General features: G+C 40.4%; 1 protein-coding gene across 2 annotated transcripts in view; it reads right to left on the bottom strand.

Moving 5' to 3' along the window:
• The window catches only part of CDC5L (cell division cycle 5 like), a 53,300-nt gene extending 34,476 nt beyond the window's left edge, over positions 1-18,824 (bottom strand). The window contains exons 1-8 of one of the 2 annotated variants that reach the window (XM_054722195.1): positions 18,623-18,824; positions 15,853-15,956; positions 14,391-14,552; positions 13,225-13,352; positions 9,562-9,661; positions 3,537-3,755; positions 1,957-2,101; positions 132-320 (exon numbers count right to left, since the gene is read on the bottom strand). In XM_054722195.1, coding sequence (XP_054578170.1) covers positions 132-320; positions 1,957-2,101; positions 3,537-3,755; positions 9,562-9,661; positions 13,225-13,352; positions 14,391-14,552; positions 15,853-15,956; positions 18,623-18,667 — 1,092 coding nt within the window. In that variant the 5' untranslated portion in view covers positions 18,668-18,824. The remainder of the gene's footprint in view (positions 1-131; positions 321-1,956; positions 2,102-3,536; positions 3,756-9,561; positions 9,662-13,224; positions 13,353-14,390; positions 14,553-15,852; positions 15,957-18,622) is intronic. The other variant, XM_008153227.3, reaches the window with a different exon arrangement.
• Positions 18,825-21,159: the final 2,335 nt, after the last annotated feature.

The raw sequence follows: 21,159 nt of genomic DNA, 5'->3' as shown, positions 1-21,159 counted from the left end.
TCTCTAGGATCCATGCATTCAGGATTCAGTTTCAAACTGTAAATAAACAAAACCAAACCACTCAGTGTTCTGCTTCATAATCCTTACAATAACAAAAAGTAAAAGGCTCATTCTACTATATGACACCTTACCTGCAGAATTCTGTCCTGAGAAGCTGGCGTTCGTGGTGTTCTAAGAGCAATGCTGTTGTTGGTGACATTGTACTCAGACAAAAGAGTACTGGAAGCCGAGTTTGTTATCCCAGATTCCTCAGCTGTTTGACGTGCAATTTCACTTGCTTGGCCTACTTTCACAACTTCCTGGAGTTCTGCATCTGAAATCTAAAAAGAAAGTTATCACAGTAAACAGTATTCTAACCAGAAAACAACACAACTTAAAATTTCCATATTCCAGAAAGATAAACTGCTGAAGCTGTGTGATGAGTACACAGGGTACACTGTACCACTCTCTTTACACTTGTGGATTTGAAAATTTCCATAACACAGTTTTTTTAAAGTCTTTCCTATATAATGTATGTGAGTGGCAGGGGTGAGGGGAGAAATTCCATGGTATCAAGCTACAAAGTTTTGAGTGTATTTCCACACTAAAAATCTTTTAAAATAAAGCAACATATTAATATACCAAAAACTTGTGTTTGTACAAAACTATCATATGGGGAGGTGACTGAAAAACAATTAAAATATCACACAGAGAATCCACTCATCCACAAGGTCCCTAAGAAAATCAAAATATGTTATCTTAGTAATTTTACTAAAATATATATTCTAAGGAGTACTAAGAAAAAAAATAATAGGCAAAATCTCAATTTTAGAAATATCACTATTAGAAATGGCAGCATCTGGCAAATTATTTTCCCTGTTGCAAAGAATATTGTGTTGATGCTACCAGTGCACTCATCTGGTGAGAGAAGCTCCGCTGGCCTCCTAAGTCCATCCCTCTGCTCCACTAAACTGTCTAAATTCTACAGAGCCAGCCCTGGCTGGTTTGGCTCAGTGGATAGACCGTCGGCCTGCGGGCTGAAGGGTCCCAGATTCGATTCCCAGTCAAGGGCACATGCCCCAATATGGGCTCCATCCCCAGTAGGGGGCGTGCAGGAGGCAGCCAATTAATGATTCTCATCATTGATGTTTCAATCTCTCTCTCCCTCTCCCTTCCTCTCTGAAATCAATAAAAATATTTAAATAAATAAATTCTACAGAGCTGTACTACTCAAAACAGAACAAGATTTTTTAGTCGGTTCCACTCCTATGGAAAAATTAACTAAATAAATTACTTTTTCATCTGCAAAGTCTTTCAAAAAACCAAGAGATTATTCAATATCCCCATGGTTCTAACCAACTATAATGAAGTGAAAAACATAGAGACTGTGATAAGCTGAGTGAAGGAATGTTTCTCTCTCTCTTCTTCACAATTCCCACATTGATTTTTCACTGCTATTGCCTCAAAAATATAAATATGACATGACAAAACATTCACTAAAAGTAAGCAGCCTCAAGTCCACAAAGTCAAACAATACCTTTATTCTGGTCTGCCACAAAAAAGAGGCCCAGAGTCCTACCCTGCTGACAACTTGCTAAGAGTTGACAATTACTGAACCATCATATGAGCAGTTTCAGGCCTGATATAATTACACCGTGAATTTTTTAATTGATTTTTTTAGAGAGAGGAAGGGAGAGAGTGAAACATCAATGTGAGAGTTGCCTCCCGTACACTCCCTCAACCGGGGATCGAACCGGCAACCTAGTTATGTGCCCTAACCGGGAATCGAACTGACAACGTTTTAGTGTACAGAATGAGGCTCCAATCAACTGAGCCACCCAGCCAGGGCTATGCCGTGAATTTCTTAAGAACATCTAGCACCTAACAAAAACTTGGCACATAAGGCCTCAAATATTTGCTGAATAAATGATCAGTGTATGAGTTCACACAATGAAAAATATGCTTTTATCATATTACCTGAGGGGCAGGAAGTACTAGTTTGCTTCTCTTTTTAGTAAATTCAGAAACACCACTTGTTTGAAGAATAGCTGATGGTAAATCAGATTCTTTTTTCCTTTTCAAATGCTGCTTGTCTTTTTTTCTATCTCTTCCTTCTTTTTCACTGTCATGGATCAAGGTAGAAAAGAGATTTTTAAGTTACATAAAGGCAATAACATTGAAAGCCATATAAATACTCATACATTTTTAACAAAATAATCCATTTCTAAGAAAATTACTAATTAACAAACAAAAACTATATATATTAAGTTGGTTCCTACACCATTACCTACCCACTAATTCAAGAAGAATGAGGACTTAGAATAATAGATTAAGAAAACAGAATATATTAAGTAATTTAACTATTAACTATTAAAACTATCTATAATAAAAAAAGCGTAATATGCTAATTAGACCAGACGACCTTCCGGACTAAGCCGTCGCTGTGAGGGCTGAGGCAGAGGCAGCCAGCGTAGCTGCGAGGGCCGAGCCGCTTGCATGAATTTCGTGCATCAGACCTCTAGTATACTATAAAGACTATAAGCTAAACGTTACATATAACATCAAAATAACATAAAACTATTCCTATATCATATTATACTTACATAAAAATATGTTTACATAGAAAAATCATAAAGTATATAGAAAGAAAAACAATTATATAAAGGGAATAAAATTAAAATATTGTGAATTTTAAAATTTCCCTTTAAAACTTTTATTCAATTGTTTATGACTTTTTAAATTCACAAAACTTTTAAAACGAATATTTAAGTCATGACAAATTATACCAAAAAGTTATTAGGAAACTGAAAGACAGGCTCAAGGCGGACTTTTAAAGCCCAGGAATGCCTCCTCCTCTTCTGCGTGCCATCCTCTTCCCCCATCTAGTCTACTCCTTCCAAATGTTTTCATCTTTAAGCTCTTTATTTGTTGAAGCTACCTAATTTAAGAAATAAATATAATGGAGTACATCCACGAAAACCCTGTTTTACAGTGGCTAATGTCAGTTGTTTAGTAATAATTCATGCAATAGAAATAATATGTCAATCAGAAAATGAAAAACTAAAAATCTTTGACAATCATAAATGATTCTCTCCACAATTTTCAGATATAAGAATTAAAGAAATTCTAAAAATCCCTTGAAATAGGCAAAATCCTCTGCACCCTCCAACATTTTATAAATATACCTACTTATCCCCATTAAGTACAAATTTGTAGAATGCAAGACAAAAATAAATAAACCAGATATTCACAGTTTCCTTCAGGCTATTAGTAAAACAACTAAACTATTTACAAATATACATAAATCTTAAATTAAAATTGTGACTCAGTGAGTAGACAGTTCACTAACAGCAGTGCTGACATTTCAAGAGCTCCAAAGAGCATTCTATGCCAAACACAGGACTGATTTTTCTCAGAAAGGTGAGCCCATTAAATAAATAAAAGCATATGTCGGCTACATTGTGCTAATAAAAATCTGACGCTGACAAGGATAATACCTGGCCCTCCATAAAATTCCTACTGTACCTTTCCATTTTCAAAATCAGAAAGGCACTTACGATCTTAGCTCGCCATCAAGATCCTGTTGTCTTAACTTCCTGAAATCTGCATCAAGAGCCTGGTAGTTTTCCTCTGAAGTATCATAGAAACCAAGAGCAGGCTTTTTTTCAAATGGGATTTCAGCATTATAATCAACTCCTCTCTTCTTTTTTCTCTTCTTCTGAATTTCTATGCCAGCTGCTCGAAGTTCTCTTCTCTTTTGGAGGGCAGCAAGACGCCTGAAGAAAAAGAACACAAGACCACCTTAAAAATCATATGCCATGGGTAAGGGATGGATTATCGAATAGTGTTAAGAAAACTAATTGGTTATTTGAGAAAGAAATAAAATCCTCACCACATACCATTCCCCAAAATAAAGTTCAGTTTCAATTTAAAGTACACACATACAAAAGCAAAAATAAAAACCAGAAGAAACTATGTGTAAATAAATATGTATCTTATCCCTGGGTGGGAATGCACTCACCAAATATAAATAAAATAAAAGGAAAAGAACAAAGGCTTTGAAACTTAATATCTCTGTAGCACTATTTTTAAAAAATCATAAAGCAAAATTAAAAAGCAAATAATAGAGAAAATATTTGTAATTATTAGAAATGGTTAGATATAAAGAATTTATGCAACCCAACTGAAATAAACAATAGGAAATAAACAGTTCACTAAGAAAAAAAATACAAATTGCTGTAATGACAAAAGGTCTACTTAACTAATACTTTTAAAGTCACAAATTAAATTAACAAGTACCATTTCTGTATTTCTAATTACTAGCATTCAGCTTTTTGTCTTGTTTTAATGGCAATGGTGCTAAAAAGCTGAGACTCTCCCACACTGGCAGTTAAGAAAGTAAATTGGTGTAGCTTTCCCCAGAAAGAATTTAGAAATATACACTAAAATACTAATGTTTTTCACATTTTTTTTAACCCCACCTTAGCCTAAGGAAGTAAGTAAGAGCATGAACAAGGACTTAGCTATAAAACTGTCCTTCAAGCACTATTTGTAATGGCAGATAACCAGCATAATCTAAACATCCAACAATAAGAAACTAGTTAAGTGAATTTATACATAGCTATAAGACAGGATATTATACAGCCATCCATATAACCTTTAAAAAGTCTTTAAATCTATTTGGGCATGGAAAGATGCCCAAGACACACTGCCATGTAAAAATTTTCAAAGTTTACATGTTACAGAGCAACATGTAAAATTATATGTGTATCTATTAATGAATATATGTGTGGGGAGATGTGAGGATGTCCCCCAAAATATTAACAGTGATTATCACTGGAAGTTGGAATTTTATTTAATTTTTACTTTATTTGTACTTTCTTATGATTCCATAATTTTAATGATTTAATGGTGAGAAAGTTATTCACAATATTAAAGGGGGGGATATCAATCCAGAAAAATCAATTATAGGAGCAACTTCCAGCTTGAAGAGGCTCTGTAGACCCACTCTAGCAGAACAGACAAAAATTAGTTTTAAATTTTTTATTTTAAATAATTTTAAGTCTCTGCAAAGGATCCTAAGGGGATACAGCAAATGAAGAAACATTTATTCAAGAAAACCTACTAAAACTTGGTAAGAAAAGTGAGACTCCTTCTCCTCTTCCTCCCGCCCAGCTCAGGGAGATGGAAACTCCACTGGTGCAGCCAAGAACACAGGCGTCTGAGGTCTCTTCTCCAGCTCCCAGTAGGAGGGCTTTTATTCCAGGAGCAGCATTTCTCATCCTGCCTCCAGATACCTACTGCTGAGGCTAGTCCCATCCAGAGCAGCTGAGTCCAGGCTTCCTTCTTCTGCCCAAAGGCTCTATCCTGAGTACATTGCTTCTGAGAATACTAAAGCCCCAACTGCCTCTGGCCCAGATTGTGGGATGAGGGTTCCATGCTGGGACAGGCAGGCTGAGGAAAGCTGGAGTGCTTCACTGCCTCACCAAGCACTCAGCTCCTAAAGTAAGGATGTCACTCGGAGACAAGCACATCAGAGTGCAGTAGTAAAACAGGAACTCCAACTCACTCCACAAAGCATGGAGAACTTAAGCCTACGGGTACTCAAAATAGTGGAAGTTGGGGTGAAGTAACTGGGAAGAAACTGTCATTGACGATAGTAGACTAAGTAGGCCCACTAGTTTGCCAGAGAGAAACAGAGAGACAGGTGGGAGAAGGCCCCCTGGGGTCAGAACAAATATCAAACCCAGAAACTATCCCTTCAAAGGGGCCCAAATTTGACTGGATCAGTTTGTGAAGTAATTTATGCCCCAAAACACTGTTGAAAACAATAAAGCAATCAGCTAGCAATTTTAGAGTTGGGTGTAGCCAGGAAAAAAGATGTCAAATAAAGTCCTGTCAAAGCCATGTTACCCCAGGGTGACTGTGGGCATACTTCAAGAGGAGTAAGATCGGAGGCTTCACATTTCTGAGATGAAGGAAGGGGAGAACAGACTTTACGAAAAAGACAGTCACTAAACAAGTAAACAAACAAGTAACAATAACCAGGTGTGAGGAACACTAGTACCCAACATTACTATAATACATCCTCTAAGTTCTACAGTTCTCAGCAAAAAGTTATGAGATATGCAAAGAAACAGGAAAGCATAGTCCATACATCAGTAAATAAGCAGAAAATGTCTGTGAGAGCTACCAAATGTCGTATTTAACAGACAGACTTCAAAGGAGCCATTATAAATATGTTCCAAGAACAAAAGGAAACTATGATTAAAGAAGTAAAGAGAAGCCCTGGCCAGTGTTGTTCAGTGATTAGGGTATCGGCCCATGCACTGTTCAATTCCTGGTCAAGGGCACATATACCTCATGTACCTCAGTTCCAAGTTCCCCAGTTCTGGTCAGGGCACATGTGAATACCAATCTCTCACATCCATGTTTCTCTCTCTCTCCCCCCTCTCCTCCTTCCCTTCCACTCTCTAGAAAGCAATGGGAAAAAATATCCTTGGGTGAGGATTAATAAAAAAAGAACCACATGAAAATTCTGGAGTTAAAAAGTATAAAGCTGGAATGAAAACTTCACCAGAAGGGTTCAACAGTAGATTCAAACTGATAAAAGAATTAGCAAACTCGCTTTGGCTGGTTTGGCTCAGTGGATAGAGCATCAGCCTTTGGACTGAAAGGTCCCAGGTTCGATTCCGGTCAGGGGCACATGCCTGGGTTTCGGGCTCGATCCCCAGTAGGGGGCATGCGGGAGGCAGCCGATCAATGATTCTCTCTCATCATTGATGTTTCTCTCTCTCTCCCTCTCCCTTTCTCTCTGAAATCAATAAAAATATATATTTTTTTAAAAAAGAATTAGCAAACCAAAGATTATGCAATATGAAGAACAGAGAAAAAAAGAATGAAGAAATATGAACAGAGCCTCACAGAAATGTGGGACACCATTAAGTGCACCAACATATACACAAAAGGAGTAACAAAAGAAGAGAGGAAAAAAGGGAGAAAAATACTTCAAGAAGTAATGAATAAAAATTTCCCAATTTTACTGAAAACCATTAACCTACACATTCATAAAATTCAAAACTCTAAGATAAACATAACAAAGAAATCCACAAACAATCATATTTAAAACATGCTAAAAGCCAAAGACAAGGAGAAAATCTTGAAAGCTCGAGAGAGAGAAATGGCTCAACACTTACAAGTGAACCTTAATAAAATTAACAGCTGACTTCTCATCAAAACAATATATATAGGCCCTAACCAGTGTGGCTCAGTGGGTTGGGTGTTGACAGTGCATGGAAAGGTTGCCGGTTGAATCCCTAGTAGGGGGCATGCAAGAGGCAGCCGATCAGATGTTTCTCCCAATCCCTCTCCCTTCCACTCTTTCTAAGAATTAATTAAAAAACAACAACACTATACATAGTTTGATCTAATCTTATATAAATGCTTTGTGTGTATATACACATAAATATACATGTATATTAAAAAAGGTTTTAGTAATCCACATATGTAACCTGTATGTTCATGTAGACTAATGTCACCCCAATAAAATCCTATATTAAAAAAAAAAAAAGGTTTCAAAGGACACATTTCAAAAGTTAAAATAACTTCATTCTTTAAATCAGGGGTGGGTAACCTTTTTCTTCTGCCAAGGGCCATTTGGACATTTATAACATCATTCGTGGGCCATACAAAATTATCAACTTAAAATTAGCCTGCTGTATTTGGTCAAACATTTAATTAACTCACCCCTAACGCCTTAGTAGGGCCAGACCAAATGATTTTGCGGGCCTTATATGGCCCACAGACCAGGTGCTCCCCTTCCCCTGCTTTAAATAAAGGAAATAAAGACTTCAAACGACATTAGAAAACCTCTGCAATATAATATTAAGTGAATATAGCCAAGCTCTATAGCATTATATCAACCATGCCCCCAAAATAAAATAGAACAATACTGAAGGAAAAATGTGTTATTTTTGTAATCAATAAAAAGCTTTAAGTTATAAAACAGATGAGTAACTTAGCATTTAAATAGCCCTGCACTGCATTTTGCATACAGACCTAGTCTAGTCCAGCGATTTTCAGCCAGTGTGCAGCAAGAATTTTTAGAATATGCATTACCTGACTACTTAGTCAGGGGCACTGACCTCTTTTCCCTTAGATTGTCAAATTTAAAAAATGACACCAGCCAACACAATACCAGCCATCTGGTGTGAATGAATCAAAATTATACCTATTTTTTTGGTCAGATTGACAAAAAAAATATATTTTTTGGTATGTCACAAAATTTTAATAGTTTATGTGTGCTATGAGATGAAAAAGGTTGAAAATCTCTGATCTACTAGTACATGCAAAATAAATTATAAGGATGTGTAGACCGTCTAAAAAAATCTACACCAGGAATCAAACGGTGACCTCCTAGTTCATAGGTCAACACTCAACCACCGAGCCATGCCGGCTGAGCTAAAGCTGAAAATTTTTAATTAAAGCAAGCAATGTCAGCCATAATTGGAGATTTTTCATATATGCACTTGCCACGTCCTGGGCCCAATCCCCATGGTTAAAAGGCTCAAAAAAATTTGTTTCCCAACCAACCATGGACAAAAATGGAAAAGTATTTTTTTCAACCTTACTCAAATTATTTAACCCTAATAAATGTACAGAAAGGTGGCTGAGGCTGGGCAGAAATTTTAGTACCTCCCCTTGGTTTGTGCTTACTGTCTCAGCCCAGTCATTCTCCCATCATAAGTAACTATTCTGGGCTAGTGACTAGCCAGCTATGCCAACAAGCATCCTCAAGCATGAAATAACCCTCCATCCCAGGATCTGGCACTACAAAGCCATTATTGGGGAAACCATCAACACAATGCTAGTCATTAGGTAAGGAAGCATTTCCTGGTTTGGGGACCATAAAAGGCAGCTGTGTAGGCTAGGGAAGTTATTACAATGCCTAAACTCCAAAAGCTAATAAGCATTATAAGTTCAGGTCTTCCCTTTATCCACTTCTGGGCTATTAGGAATGATGTCAATCATGGCTCTAATCAAAAGGAAAAAGGAAGGGGAAAGTGGAGAAAACCTTGAATAGAGGACAACACTAAACTCACTTTTTAAATAAAAATTTCTGTGAAAGTCTAAAATATGGTTTAAGGATCATTAACTCCCTCTAAGTTCAGTCAAGTTTCCTGTTTTAAGTCAGTGCCTGCCCAAAACCAATCAAGGAGAGTAACTAACTGGCAATCATGCAAAAGTCATATAGCCTGTGTGTCCTCCAGCCATCTAACTCCAAGATGGCTACAACAAAGAAGCACTCCTGTGCTAACAGAAAAATCCAACATGCTGAGTAGACTACCTGGGCATTACTTCTGCCATATCTTACCAAAAAAAATTTAAATGTCTTTTTTTTTCTATATTCTGAAATGATTAGGGGAAAAAGTAAGATGTTTCCAAAGCAATAAAGAATATTACCAAAACTAGAATTGAACAATTCTAATTATTACTCATCAACAGGGTTGGATAAATCATGCAGTTATATCAGACTAAGGCTGCACAGACTAATTGTTCAACTATGAATGGAAACAACCATACCTTGCTTCTTCCAACTGTTTCTCTCTTGCTTTCCTCTTGGCCTTCTTTCCCTGAGTATTAGCCAGGCGGGCTCTAGCTTCAGAAAGCATCTCAAGTTCATCTACAAAAATAAAGAGAAGAAAAACTAAGTTCTTCTCCAATAGAAGCAAGGCATGTGAGAGACATACTCTAGTGCTTAAGATGAGAAAAAACATCTCCTATAAATAAATACAACAATTCCTACATAACAGGTATTTTGAGAAGAGCTAAGTAAAATGAAATCAGAAAAAGCATCTAGCAAGTTTTCATTAAAAAGTGGCTATAATTATCATATCCTTCATTATCATCTACCTGGCAAAGCACAAATTGTAAAATATTGCAGAACTACTATCCTACCTAATAAAAGGATAATATGCAAATTGACTGCACCTTTGCTATGCCCAAGCCACGCCCACCAGCCAATCAGAGTGAGTATGCAAATAAACCCAACCAAGATGGCGGTTAATTTGCATACATAGGCGCCCTGAGCGGACCCCCTGCAATGGATCGCAGGGAGCAGAGCCCCTGCAATCGATAGCAGGGAGCTGGGTGTCCGCTGTGGCACCAGGCCGAAAGCCTCCGCATCCTTCCCCCACAAACTTCAAAAAGTTGGGTCGGCTTCCTTTCCAGGGAACTAGGACTGATTTGGGGGTCCCAGATACACTGGACCTGGTCACTGTGGAGCGATCTACCTGCTCAAATGACAGGGGCAGGATGAGACAGAGGATGTATTTGAGTTTTGTTCTGTTTTTCCAAAATTGCCTATTACAAACACTTCTGCAGCAGTCCTCAATAGTACTCGAAGTACTGTATTTCCTCCATTTGTACACATACTCTTGTCTTCAAATTTTAACCTTTTTGAAACCAGGATACATCTTAACAGAAAGGTTAAAAGGACTTGCTAGCTGCTAGGCATCTGCTTGGGTATCTATTTATATACAGAGCCAGGGTCCTACCGAAGGCTCAACCAAGTGGGCGGGGACTGGCAAGCGGGCTGAACTCTGTGAGGTTCCTGGTGGCCAAGGGTGCAGAGCGGGAGTGTGGGCGTGGGGGTGTGTGCATGAGCGTGGACCCGAGCGACACACACTCACACACCGGCACCCACACAGGGTCCTCGGCGTGCCACCCACGCCTCCCTGGACCTCACCCTCCAGCCCAGATCCTCCTGATCCCGCCTCCCCTTGGAGCGGGCGGGAGTCAGTCTGGGAAAACTTTCTCAGACTTGCTTGGTGCTGGGACTGGATGCATCCGAGCTCATGGAAGGCTCCACAGAGGTTTCTGGTGGCCAAGGGTGCAGAGCGGGAGTGAGGGCATGTGGGTTGTGTGCATAAGCGTGGACCCGAGCGACACACACTAACAGGCCCGCACCCACACAAGGCCCTCGACTGCGTCACCCGCGTTTCCCTGGACTTCACCCTCCAGCCCGGATCCTCCAGGTCCTGCGCCCTGGGGTCGCTCAAGTTCAGCAAGAGTTTGCGATTTGCCCAAGGTGCGTTGAACAGTTTTCTCTTAACCCATTTGTGGGAGTGTAATCTGATTTAAAACCAATGGACTAAACAGAAACACTTTCTAGAAAGTCAATTTAGAAATGTGGATCAAAATTCAAGTGAATTACTTTGGGCCAGGACTGTGAATGTGTCCTAAGTAAACAGTCAAATAAGCAATTATGTTTACTGTAGTTGTTGATGCCAGGGGAAACCAGAAGCAACCTGCCCCACAATAAAGGGTTAGTGAAGTAAACCGTAGTAATGTCAAACAGTCAGGGATAACACTGTAGCCATTAAAAATTATATCTGTATATCCAATTCGTTGACATGAAAAGAAGGCCATAGCCAAATATTAAGTGGAGGGCAGGGGAAGCTCAGAAGAGGGCATGTATATTTATATGTATGTATATTTTATATGTCAGGGAAATAATAGTTTTAAAAACAGTGATTCTTCCTGAGCTCTGCAATTGTGAGTGTTAGCAAATTGTGTTTCAGGTGTGACAGGTGTCCTCTGGTGTCCCATACACACAGACATTCTTGCCTGTGGGACAGCCTGAAACTTTGCCGCACCTGCCCCTCTCTGCTGTGGCAACAGCCCAATCAGACATTCCCTTTTATAGGGCTGGTTTCCTTTTCTCCTTTGCCCAAACCATGCCTTTCCAACAAAAGAATATTAACCAAGCAATCCTAACAGCAAGTTTTGTTGCCGACTGCAACTTATGCCCTTTTATGCAAATGTTGTTGCTTTCAAGCCTACCAGGTTGTATTTCAAAACTTTTATTTTTCTGCAACTTGACCATTTTTTATTTGCTTAAAATATTCTGGAGTATTTTAAATACATATAAAAAAGTAGAGAATAATATGACAAATACTTACCTATACTAATAAAAGGGTAATATGCTAATTAGACCAGACATCTTCTGGACAGCCTTCTAGAAAAAGCCACGGTGGCGGGGGCCAAGGCAGAGGTGGTTAGGGGCGACCAGGCCAGCTGGGGAGGTCAGTCAGGGGCGACCAGACCGGCAGGGGAAGGCAGTTGGGGGCGACCAAGCAGGCAGACAGGTGAGCAGTTAGGAGCCAGCGGTCCCAGATTATGAGAGGGATGTCCAACTGCCAGTTTATGGGATCAGGGCTAAACCGGCAGTCAGACATCCCCTGAGGGGTCCCGGAATGAAGAGGGTGCAGGCTAGGCTGAGGGAAACCCCCCGCCCCCGTGCACGAATTTTGTGCACTGGGCCTCTAGTTTAATTATAAAGGAACTGATCATCTTCACTAGATACACCTTTTTTTCCTCAGAAGTATTTCTCTCATTACTGATGCCTTAGGCCAGTTCCTATACAAGGCTGTCCAATGAAATCATAAGGGACCTTTGAAAAATCTCAGATTCCAGGGTCACCCCTCCACCCTGAAATTACTGACGTGGTTATCTCCAGGGGAGGTTCTAGTACCTATATTTTTAAAAGTTCCCCATGTAACAATAATGCAGCGAGACCAGCCATTGTCAGCCTTTGGGAACCACTACCCTCAAACAAATTTTAGAAACTCAATATTCACTGAATGCTTCACAACAATCCTATAAGATAGATATAATTCTCCATCTGGCAGGAAATAGAATCAAAGCTCAAAGATATTATATGACTTGCCTAATGTCAAACAGCTAATAAATGGCAGACATAGGTCTAAAATCCAGTTCCTCTGATTCTGCATTCAATGTCTCAAGGAGTCATCCTAAATCTCCATCATAGTCTCACGGTAGTGCTTATCCGCAGATTAAATTACCTGCCTAAAATCAAAAAAGTAGTTAATAGGACTGGAGCCTATATCCTGACTTCTTGGCTCTCTCCACAGAATGGGAATAAGAATACAGGATCTCAAGGGCTTACCTCTAGCCTCCAGGCAATCTGTCCAGAAGTATTACATTGCTTAACTTATTAAATGAATTGAAAAATTAGAAGATAAAAGGGACACTGTCCAAAAATAGCAATTACTTTATAATAGAAGACTGTACACATTTAAAATGAGACAGAATAACAACATCAGATTGAACTGGAACTCTAAAAAGTCAGAGTTGTTTAGGAAGGAATTAAGAGAGTTAAAAAGAAGACTGAGAAGTGTGTAGGTTACCAAAGAAATAAATTCCTCACAAGCATACACTTACCCTCGTCCATATCAATTGGATCAGGCCGTGCTGGTTTTGTTTCTGGATTTGGATCTATTTCTCCAGGTTTAAGTTTTCGTGGATCATCTGTTGTTTCCTCTTCATTGTCTCTTTGGGCCGCTTTATCCCTAGAAAAGAATCCAGATGGGTTAGTCATTCTACCATACCATTTAGTCTTAGAAATACCAAATTTCCTAGCGTTGGAACTCTTTTCTTTCAAAAACCCAAAGGGACAGCATAGATGGACCTGGAGAGTATTATGCCAAGTGAGATAAGCCAGTCAGAGAAAGACAAGTACCATATGACTTCACTTACATGTAGAATCTAATGAACAAATTTAACTAGCAAACAAAATAGAAACAGACTTACAGATACAGAGAACAGACTGACAGCTGTCAGAAGGGAGAGGATAGAGGGGCTGGGTGAAAACTGTGAAGAGATTAAGCAGAAACAAACAAAACAAAAAAAACCCTCATAGACAGAGAAAAGTATGGTGATTACCAGAGAGAAAGGGGTTGGGGGGAGGAGCAGAGGGTAAAGGGAGGATAAATGGTGATAGAAGGAGACTTGACTTGGGGTGGTGAAAATACAATGTACAGATGATGTGTTATAGAATTATACCCCTGAAACCTATGTAATTCTGTTAACCAATGTCACCCCAATACATTCAATTAAAAAAAAAGATAACCCCAATGAATAGGCATTAACAAAATAAAGCATCCCTGCTATTGCTTCACCTGAAAGAAATGGTATTAAAATTCCCTCTAATTTCAGTGTTTCCATTCACTATAAAATAGGATCCAAGCAGACCCTTAATCACAAATGCAGTACAGTCATACAAGAAACACACACACACTATTAGGGATGAAATAAAATGTTGCAATGGTTAACTCTCAGCAGTGATTATGAGTGATTTTTATTTGTTTTACTATTTTTTCCCTAGGTTTTCTATGATGAACATGTATGGTTTGTATATTTTTAAATTATTCCTTTAAAAAGGATATAACAGAATAAATAACAATTTTGATCAACCACATGAGATTTGTTCCTTTATCTTTACTCAAATCTGAAACTAAATGTTTAAAGACAGAAAATGTTAAAATTTTATTCGGACTCATTCAGAAGATATACACACATTTTAATACTGCCTTTGGAGAGCCACTTACAGAAGAAATTCATAGTGTTCCAAGCACTGGGCAGCTGTTCTTCCAATGATTGGAGCGATGGTTCTCCACTGAGTTGGCATCAACTTGGCCAAGTGTAAGAGTTTTTCCTCTTCTTCTCTGGACCATTCTGTTTTCTTAATGCTTGGATCGAGCCACTCATACCTATTAAAAATATACAATTTTATATATTAATCAGTCACCTAGCATGAATATGCTATTTACATATTAGATATACTGACTTCTAGTGTCTGAAAACAGAAGGGAACTCTCATCCTTCAATTATAAAAGCTGTTTTTTTACAACAGAATAGTCACTGCTTTTGTTTGGTGCTTTTAAATTTAAGTGAACTATTGTCATTATCTGTCTTTCCTCATGTCCCACTCAACCCACCTTTTCCATCGTTTATTTAGCTAGGTGAGAGGCTAGCAAATAAGATATAACCCTTACCAAACATCAGGCAGGAACTTAGCTCCACTAAGAGAAGCAGAAATCAGAACCACTTGTTCAGGTTGAGGACCATCTTCCTCTTTGAGGTCCAATCCTACATTATGAGCCTTTCCCCTGCTCAGGTGCCTAGGAAATTAGGTCCCTCTTGTACAATTCAAAATATGATCCTAGTACCACATAGGTCAAGGCTGGGGCCAGATCATCCGTGCCAAGGACACATGTAAAAAGTTTAATGTGTCCACTCCCTTCTGACTTAAAAGGAGATACCACAGGTGTATGATGGGTTTTGCTATATTTTGGAGTAGCAAATATGCAAAATATCAACTGTATTATGAGTAAACTCAACTACTGTGAGCCAGTCTATAAGTTAACCATTATCTATCATTCATTTCTTTGGGAAAGAAAGTTCTATCCAACTTTTAAACTTTTGGAGCACAATCCACTTAATAAGCTGGAGTCCATCTTTATCTAAAAGTAGATTTAGTTTATGCTTCACAAAGCACTCTCAAACACATTAACTCACTTTAGCCTCATATCTCCACCAGTTAGAGCCAAGTATTATTATCCCCAAATGGGATAAAACAGGGGCAGAATAGAGGATAGAAAAATGCCTTGCCTAAGCTCATAGAAAGCAAATGACAGTTAAGTCTTAAATCTAAATTCCCATCTCACCCTAGCTGGTTTGACTCAGAGGATAGGGCGTCAGACTGCGGACTAAGGGTCCCAGGTTCAATCCTGGTCAAGGGCACATGTCTGGGTTTCTGGCTCGATCCCCAATAGGGGGCGTGCAGGAGGCACCTGGTCATCGTTCTCTCTTATCATTGATGTTTCTCTCTCTCTCCCTCTCCCTTCCTGAAATCAATAAAAATATAATTAAAAAAATAAATTACCATCTCCCACTTCATCTTTCTGTTATATCACTACGCCTTCTTTCTTTGGTAAGGTTCAAAGAACTGACATTTTCCTCAAATAATTAAAGTTGTTTTCTGTTTTCCATTCATTAACTGATACATACCATCTGGCTTTGCATTGCTTTGCTGATTTTCTATGCAGCAGTGAGGCAATCCTAGACCACTGGTTTTTCCCATATTTCATTACCGCTGCTTTAAGAATTTCATCCTAAAAAAAAAAATTGTCAAAGAAAAACAGTATATTCAATCAAAAAATTCCAAGTGAGAAAAGACAAAATTTAAATGAACTCTAACAGGGTTTCTGGAAAGAAAAAGAAAGACACACACATACCTCCTAGATCAGTGATTTTCAACTGGTATGCCACAAGAATTTTTAAAACATGCAATACCTGACTATTTCAGTCAGGGGCCCTGACCTCTTTTTCCCTTAGATTGTTAAAAAAAAAAAATGACAATAGCCAGCATAACAATAGCTGTCTGGGGTGAATGAATAAAAATTATACTTTTTTTGTGTGTGTGTGTGTGTGTCAAATTGGCAAAAAATAATATAATTTTTGGTGTGCTTCAGAATTTTAGTAGTTTATATGTACCATGAGATGAAAATTGAAAATCGTTGTCCTATATTTTTTTAAAAAGGTACAAAGTCCTCATTTACTAAAATAATAAACAGAAAGCCAGAATCAGCCAAATGCAAGAAATTAAGAAGACACCTCTTAGAAGGACTCTCTACGCTCCCTTACACAGAACCCCAACCCACCCCATAATAAATTGGGATGGATACAGCCCAAACTGAGAAACCTTACTTTTGATAGAGACTAACAAAAAACATTCTCCAATATGTGCTGTCATTCTCCTCAAAAGAGTACAGCTCATTCACACATTTATTCAGTCAAAAGACATTTCCTGAACACTTACCTTACACCATGTCTTGTGTGCTTAGGGAAAGAGAATCCAATAGGACACGTCCAGCCCTAAGTCAAGACTCTAGGAACTCCGTTATCCAATCCAGGCTTCCTGCCTCCAGTTTATGAAGAGCATTTTCTCTCCAGTCCCATAACCCCCACTCTGACACTAGAATACACACCCAGGTCTAACTTGAGAATTATTTCTCTCCCACCTCACCAGTTAGCTCTCCCTCCAGCCTCTAGATATTATTTCACCAGGGTACCCATTCTGATATGGAATTCACCAATCTCAAGGGAGCCCAGCAAGAGAAACCATAGACACCAAAGATAATAAAAGCCATAGATGAATGCACTTGGGGCATTTTGCTTGTAGGATTTTTTCCACTTGAGTTATACACCTCATACATGAGCTGCTCCATCCCACCACACCTTCCCATCATCAGACTTCAAAAGACTTCAGAGCTTCGGCCACAGCAGAGGAATCCTGCTGCTACCTGATTTTGTACATCTGTCTCTCCCCCAGAAGTCATCTCTTCTCCAATTTAAACGGCCTGGTTCCCTCTGTGCAAGCTGTGAGACAAGGTTGTCTGGTGGCTGACTTTACTTGTAACTTTGTTGCAGTACTGCTAATACTTAAACGCACCTTCAACTTAGTATATACAGGCATGAGCAAAAATAGGTTTACAGTTGTAACACAAATAAGTAGTACAATAATTAATTATAATACAAGAATAAACTGTTTTGTGTACTCACAGCTGTAAACCTACTTTTGCCCACCCCTGTTTAGCAGTTTTCTACCCTACTAGATTCATTCCATATTTTACTAAGCAACCTACTTCATGTTGGTTACTGTCCTAGGTTCTAGGGAGACCAAGATCTGGTCCTCTTGCAATGCTGTCTGCTGGGGGAAAAGAAATAGCAACTAGCACTTACTGAAAGAATACTAATTATCATCCTCATTAGAAAAATGAGAAAACTGAGATTCTGAGAGGTTAAGAAACTGAGAAGGATGTGATGCCTGCAAAAGGTCAAAGCAAGCTATAACAAATGGATGAAAAGAGGAGCGATGGGAACTCTGGGGGTAGAACTAATTTTTTACAGGAAAATGGGCAAAAAATCCAAGAAGAGTTTCTGAATTGGATCTTGAAGGATGGTCGGAAAGAGGCCAAGCAGGAGGAGGATAGTTAAAGAAAGCACAAGATATAGAAATACACAGGTCCTGAAAAGATATGATGTGCTCCAGGAACGGGCCAATTTAGTGCACTCTGAACACGAACTGCACTGACGTCTCGCAGTTCAGTTTTTACTCTCCCTCTACGGGCTCACCATTGGCATTATCCACTACATTTCTGCAAGCAACGAAACTACTGTAATCAGTTTATACCATCTGCCTGCTTTCCAGGCTGAGGAATGACAGGATGAGACACGCCTTGGGATCTGTCCGGAGGACTGACAAAGTTATACCGTGGTAACAGGTAACAAGAGATCTAAACGGGCTCTTCAAACCTGGCACTCAAGCCGCTTCCCCTCTGCACGGAAGTCAAAACAGAAACAAAGTTGTGGCCACAGCACTTCTTTATTTTTGAGTATCAAAGAAAGGCACGGTGCCCGGGCTGAGGGGCAAGGGTGCCCCCAGAAGACCAACTCTCGCTGATGTCCTATCTCCCCCTCCACACTGAGTTCCGAGGGGAGGAGGTGGGGGAGTGAGGGGGGTGCACCCTCTACTCAACGAATGTTCACTGGGGGCCTAACAAGTGCCGGGCAGGTAACCAGGTGTTTACATCACAGTCCCTGTCCCGGAGGTGCTCAGATAACGCAGGGTCGGGGACGGGAAAGGCGCGGAGGGTCCGCCCGGACCTGCCCCCACGCAGACCCTGCAAGGTATCCGCGCCTCCGCGACCTCCACGCGCGTGCGCACAAGCTGCCGGAGGGGGCGAAGGGCAGCGGACGGCGGGAAAGGGGGACTTACCTCGGTATTCCTCCACACGCCCCCTTTAATCATAATTCGAGGCATCTTGGCGGCCGGGTGTCTCGGCAAGTGGCCGAGAGGAGCTTCAGAGAAGTAGCAACGGCGCTGCGGCCACGAGACTCCAAGCCTCCACTTTCTCCAGGCGCGACCTTCTGCTACATAAAGATCTGCGCAGGCGCCAGGCGGTGGGCGGGGCAGCAAGTAGCAAGTATCGCGAGAACTCGGGTGGCTGAAAGGGAAGTCAGAGCCTTGTTAAAGCGGCGGAAAACCGTGAGACTGCCCTGGCTGAAGCGCAGGACGCCGCGCGCACGTCCAAAACTGATTGGAGGAAAACACGGAGGTCGCGAAATGTCAGCCGTAGCTCTCAGCAAGGAACGTAGAGGTGGATTGGTCGTGACGTCACCTAGTGGCAGAGAGTGGGAACATCACGCGCGTGGAGTTTCAGCCCAGTCGGTTTAAAAGGAGCTTTGTTAATTATAAATTTAGCACTTTCTTAGGCATTTAACTAATAGGAATTTACGCACAGAATACTCAGGAACAGGCAGTCGCTTATTTAAGCCTAAATTTCCTAACCTGTAGAGATAATAGTACCAACCTCATAGGGTTGTCCTAAGGATTAAATCTTATAAACCAAGCAAAGTTTATGATACATAATAACTGCTAAAAAAAAAAAAAAAAAAGTGGCAGCTGTAGCCCAGCCGGTGTGGCTCAGTGGTTGAAGTCCACCCCTGAACCTAGAGGTCACGGTTCAATTCCCATTCAGGGCACATGCCCGGTTTCCGGCTGAATTCCCAGTAGGGAGCGTGCAGGAGGCAGCAGATCAATAATATTCTCTCTCTCTCTCTCTCTCTCTCTCTCTCTCTCTCTCTCTCTTCTCTCTCTCTCTCCCTCCCTCCTCTCTCTCCCTCCCTCTCCCTTTCTCTCTCTACAGTCAATAAAAACACATTTTAAAAAAGAATGGTTCAATTCCCATTCTTGTTTGGGAATTGAACGGTTGTGTGTTTTTTTAATGGCAACCTTCAATGATCAGTGGTTGTGCCAGAAACCCCCTGTAGGATGTGTGACCTTTACCTCTTATCCACTCCATCCCCAACATCCACTCGGTTGCTATGTGTCTCTCTCACACACACAGACTGGCCAAGTAATTGATCTGATCAAAACTGAGCCAATTAAGTCTCCTCCCAAGAATTTTGACACTGGAACCTGGAAGAGGCCAGTCGCTCTGCTGGCCTATGAATCTCTACTATGTGACACCCAGGAGTTGTCTGCCACATTATTTTGGACTATGTCGACTAAGAAGGGAAGACAGCAGGAGCCAGATGCATTGAGAGGAGCAGAAAGGAGAGTACAGAGACAAAGGCAGGTCCTGGCTGTGTGGGAGTCCCTGGATGCATGCCTGTTCTGAGTTCAATGATTAGTTCCCCTTTCGGCTTTAGCCCGTTGGAGTTGGGTTTCTATTATTCGTAAGCAAGATTCCTAACAAACCCAGTCTTCTCTCAAGACCCATTTCAGATCTAACATCCAAGATGATGGCTTCTCCGTCCCACTCAGGACCACCTCTACCCTATGTCACTAGAAAAGGTGCCCCTTCTTCAAGGCAAGTTATTGACACCTACTGGAAAATTGTCACAAAATATTGTTTTGAGAACAGGACACTCTTATTACAAGAAAATTGGATCTACCATGTCTACAATGTGAACGGTGTCCCCTAGAGGCACCCACTTCCTCATTCACCCAAATATGTTCCTCAGAACACTGGGATACTCCATTAAAAATAAACAAGTCTTGCCCTAGCCGGTTTGAATCAGTGGTCAGCCTGCGGACCAAAGGGTCTGGGGTTTGATTCCAGTCAAGGGCACGTACTTCGGTTGCAGTCTTCTTTGCCACCCAGGTCGGGGCGTGTGCAGGAGGCAACCAATCAATGTGTTTCTCTCACATCGATATTTCTCTCTGTCTTTCCCTCTCTCTTCCACTCTCTCTAAAAATCAATGGGAAAATATCCTCAGGTAGAGATTTTTTTTAATTTTTTTTTAATTAAAGAAAATGAGAAGAGACATGGACACACGGGGAGAACAGTATGTGAAGAAGGAGGCATAGGTTGGAGATGGATCTACAAGCCAAAGGAATGCCAAGGGTTGCCAGCAACACCAGAAGCTAAGAGTGAGGCATGGAACACATTCCAAGAAGGAACCAACCTTGCTGACCACCTTGATTTCAGACTTCCAGCCTCCAAGGCTGAGACAATAAATGGATCTTGTTTTAAGCCACCCAGTTTGTGGTACTTTGTTGCGGCAGCCCTAGGAAACGAATACACTCCCTTTATAATATAATTTGACCCTGGAAACCATGTTTCTTATATCTGTTGATATGCAGGAAACACAATTTGGGAAACTGTGGCCCAGAGAAAGGAGGTTGGAGGTCCATCTGTTGACAAGGGATAAGGAGAGATGTAAGCGGGAGGGTTTTGTAGGTTGCATTACCTGCCACTTTCCCACCCCTCATTCCTTTCTGGGGAGCTGGTTCTGACTGAGATAACT

This window comes from Eptesicus fuscus, chromosome 10, assembly GCF_027574615.1.
Source record: "Eptesicus fuscus isolate TK198812 chromosome 10, DD_ASM_mEF_20220401, whole genome shotgun sequence".
NCBI lineage: Eukaryota > Metazoa > Chordata > Mammalia > Chiroptera > Vespertilionidae > Eptesicus > Eptesicus fuscus.
The sequence above is the reverse complement of the archived record's forward strand: the minus strand, read 5'-3'. Positions and strand labels throughout refer to the sequence as shown.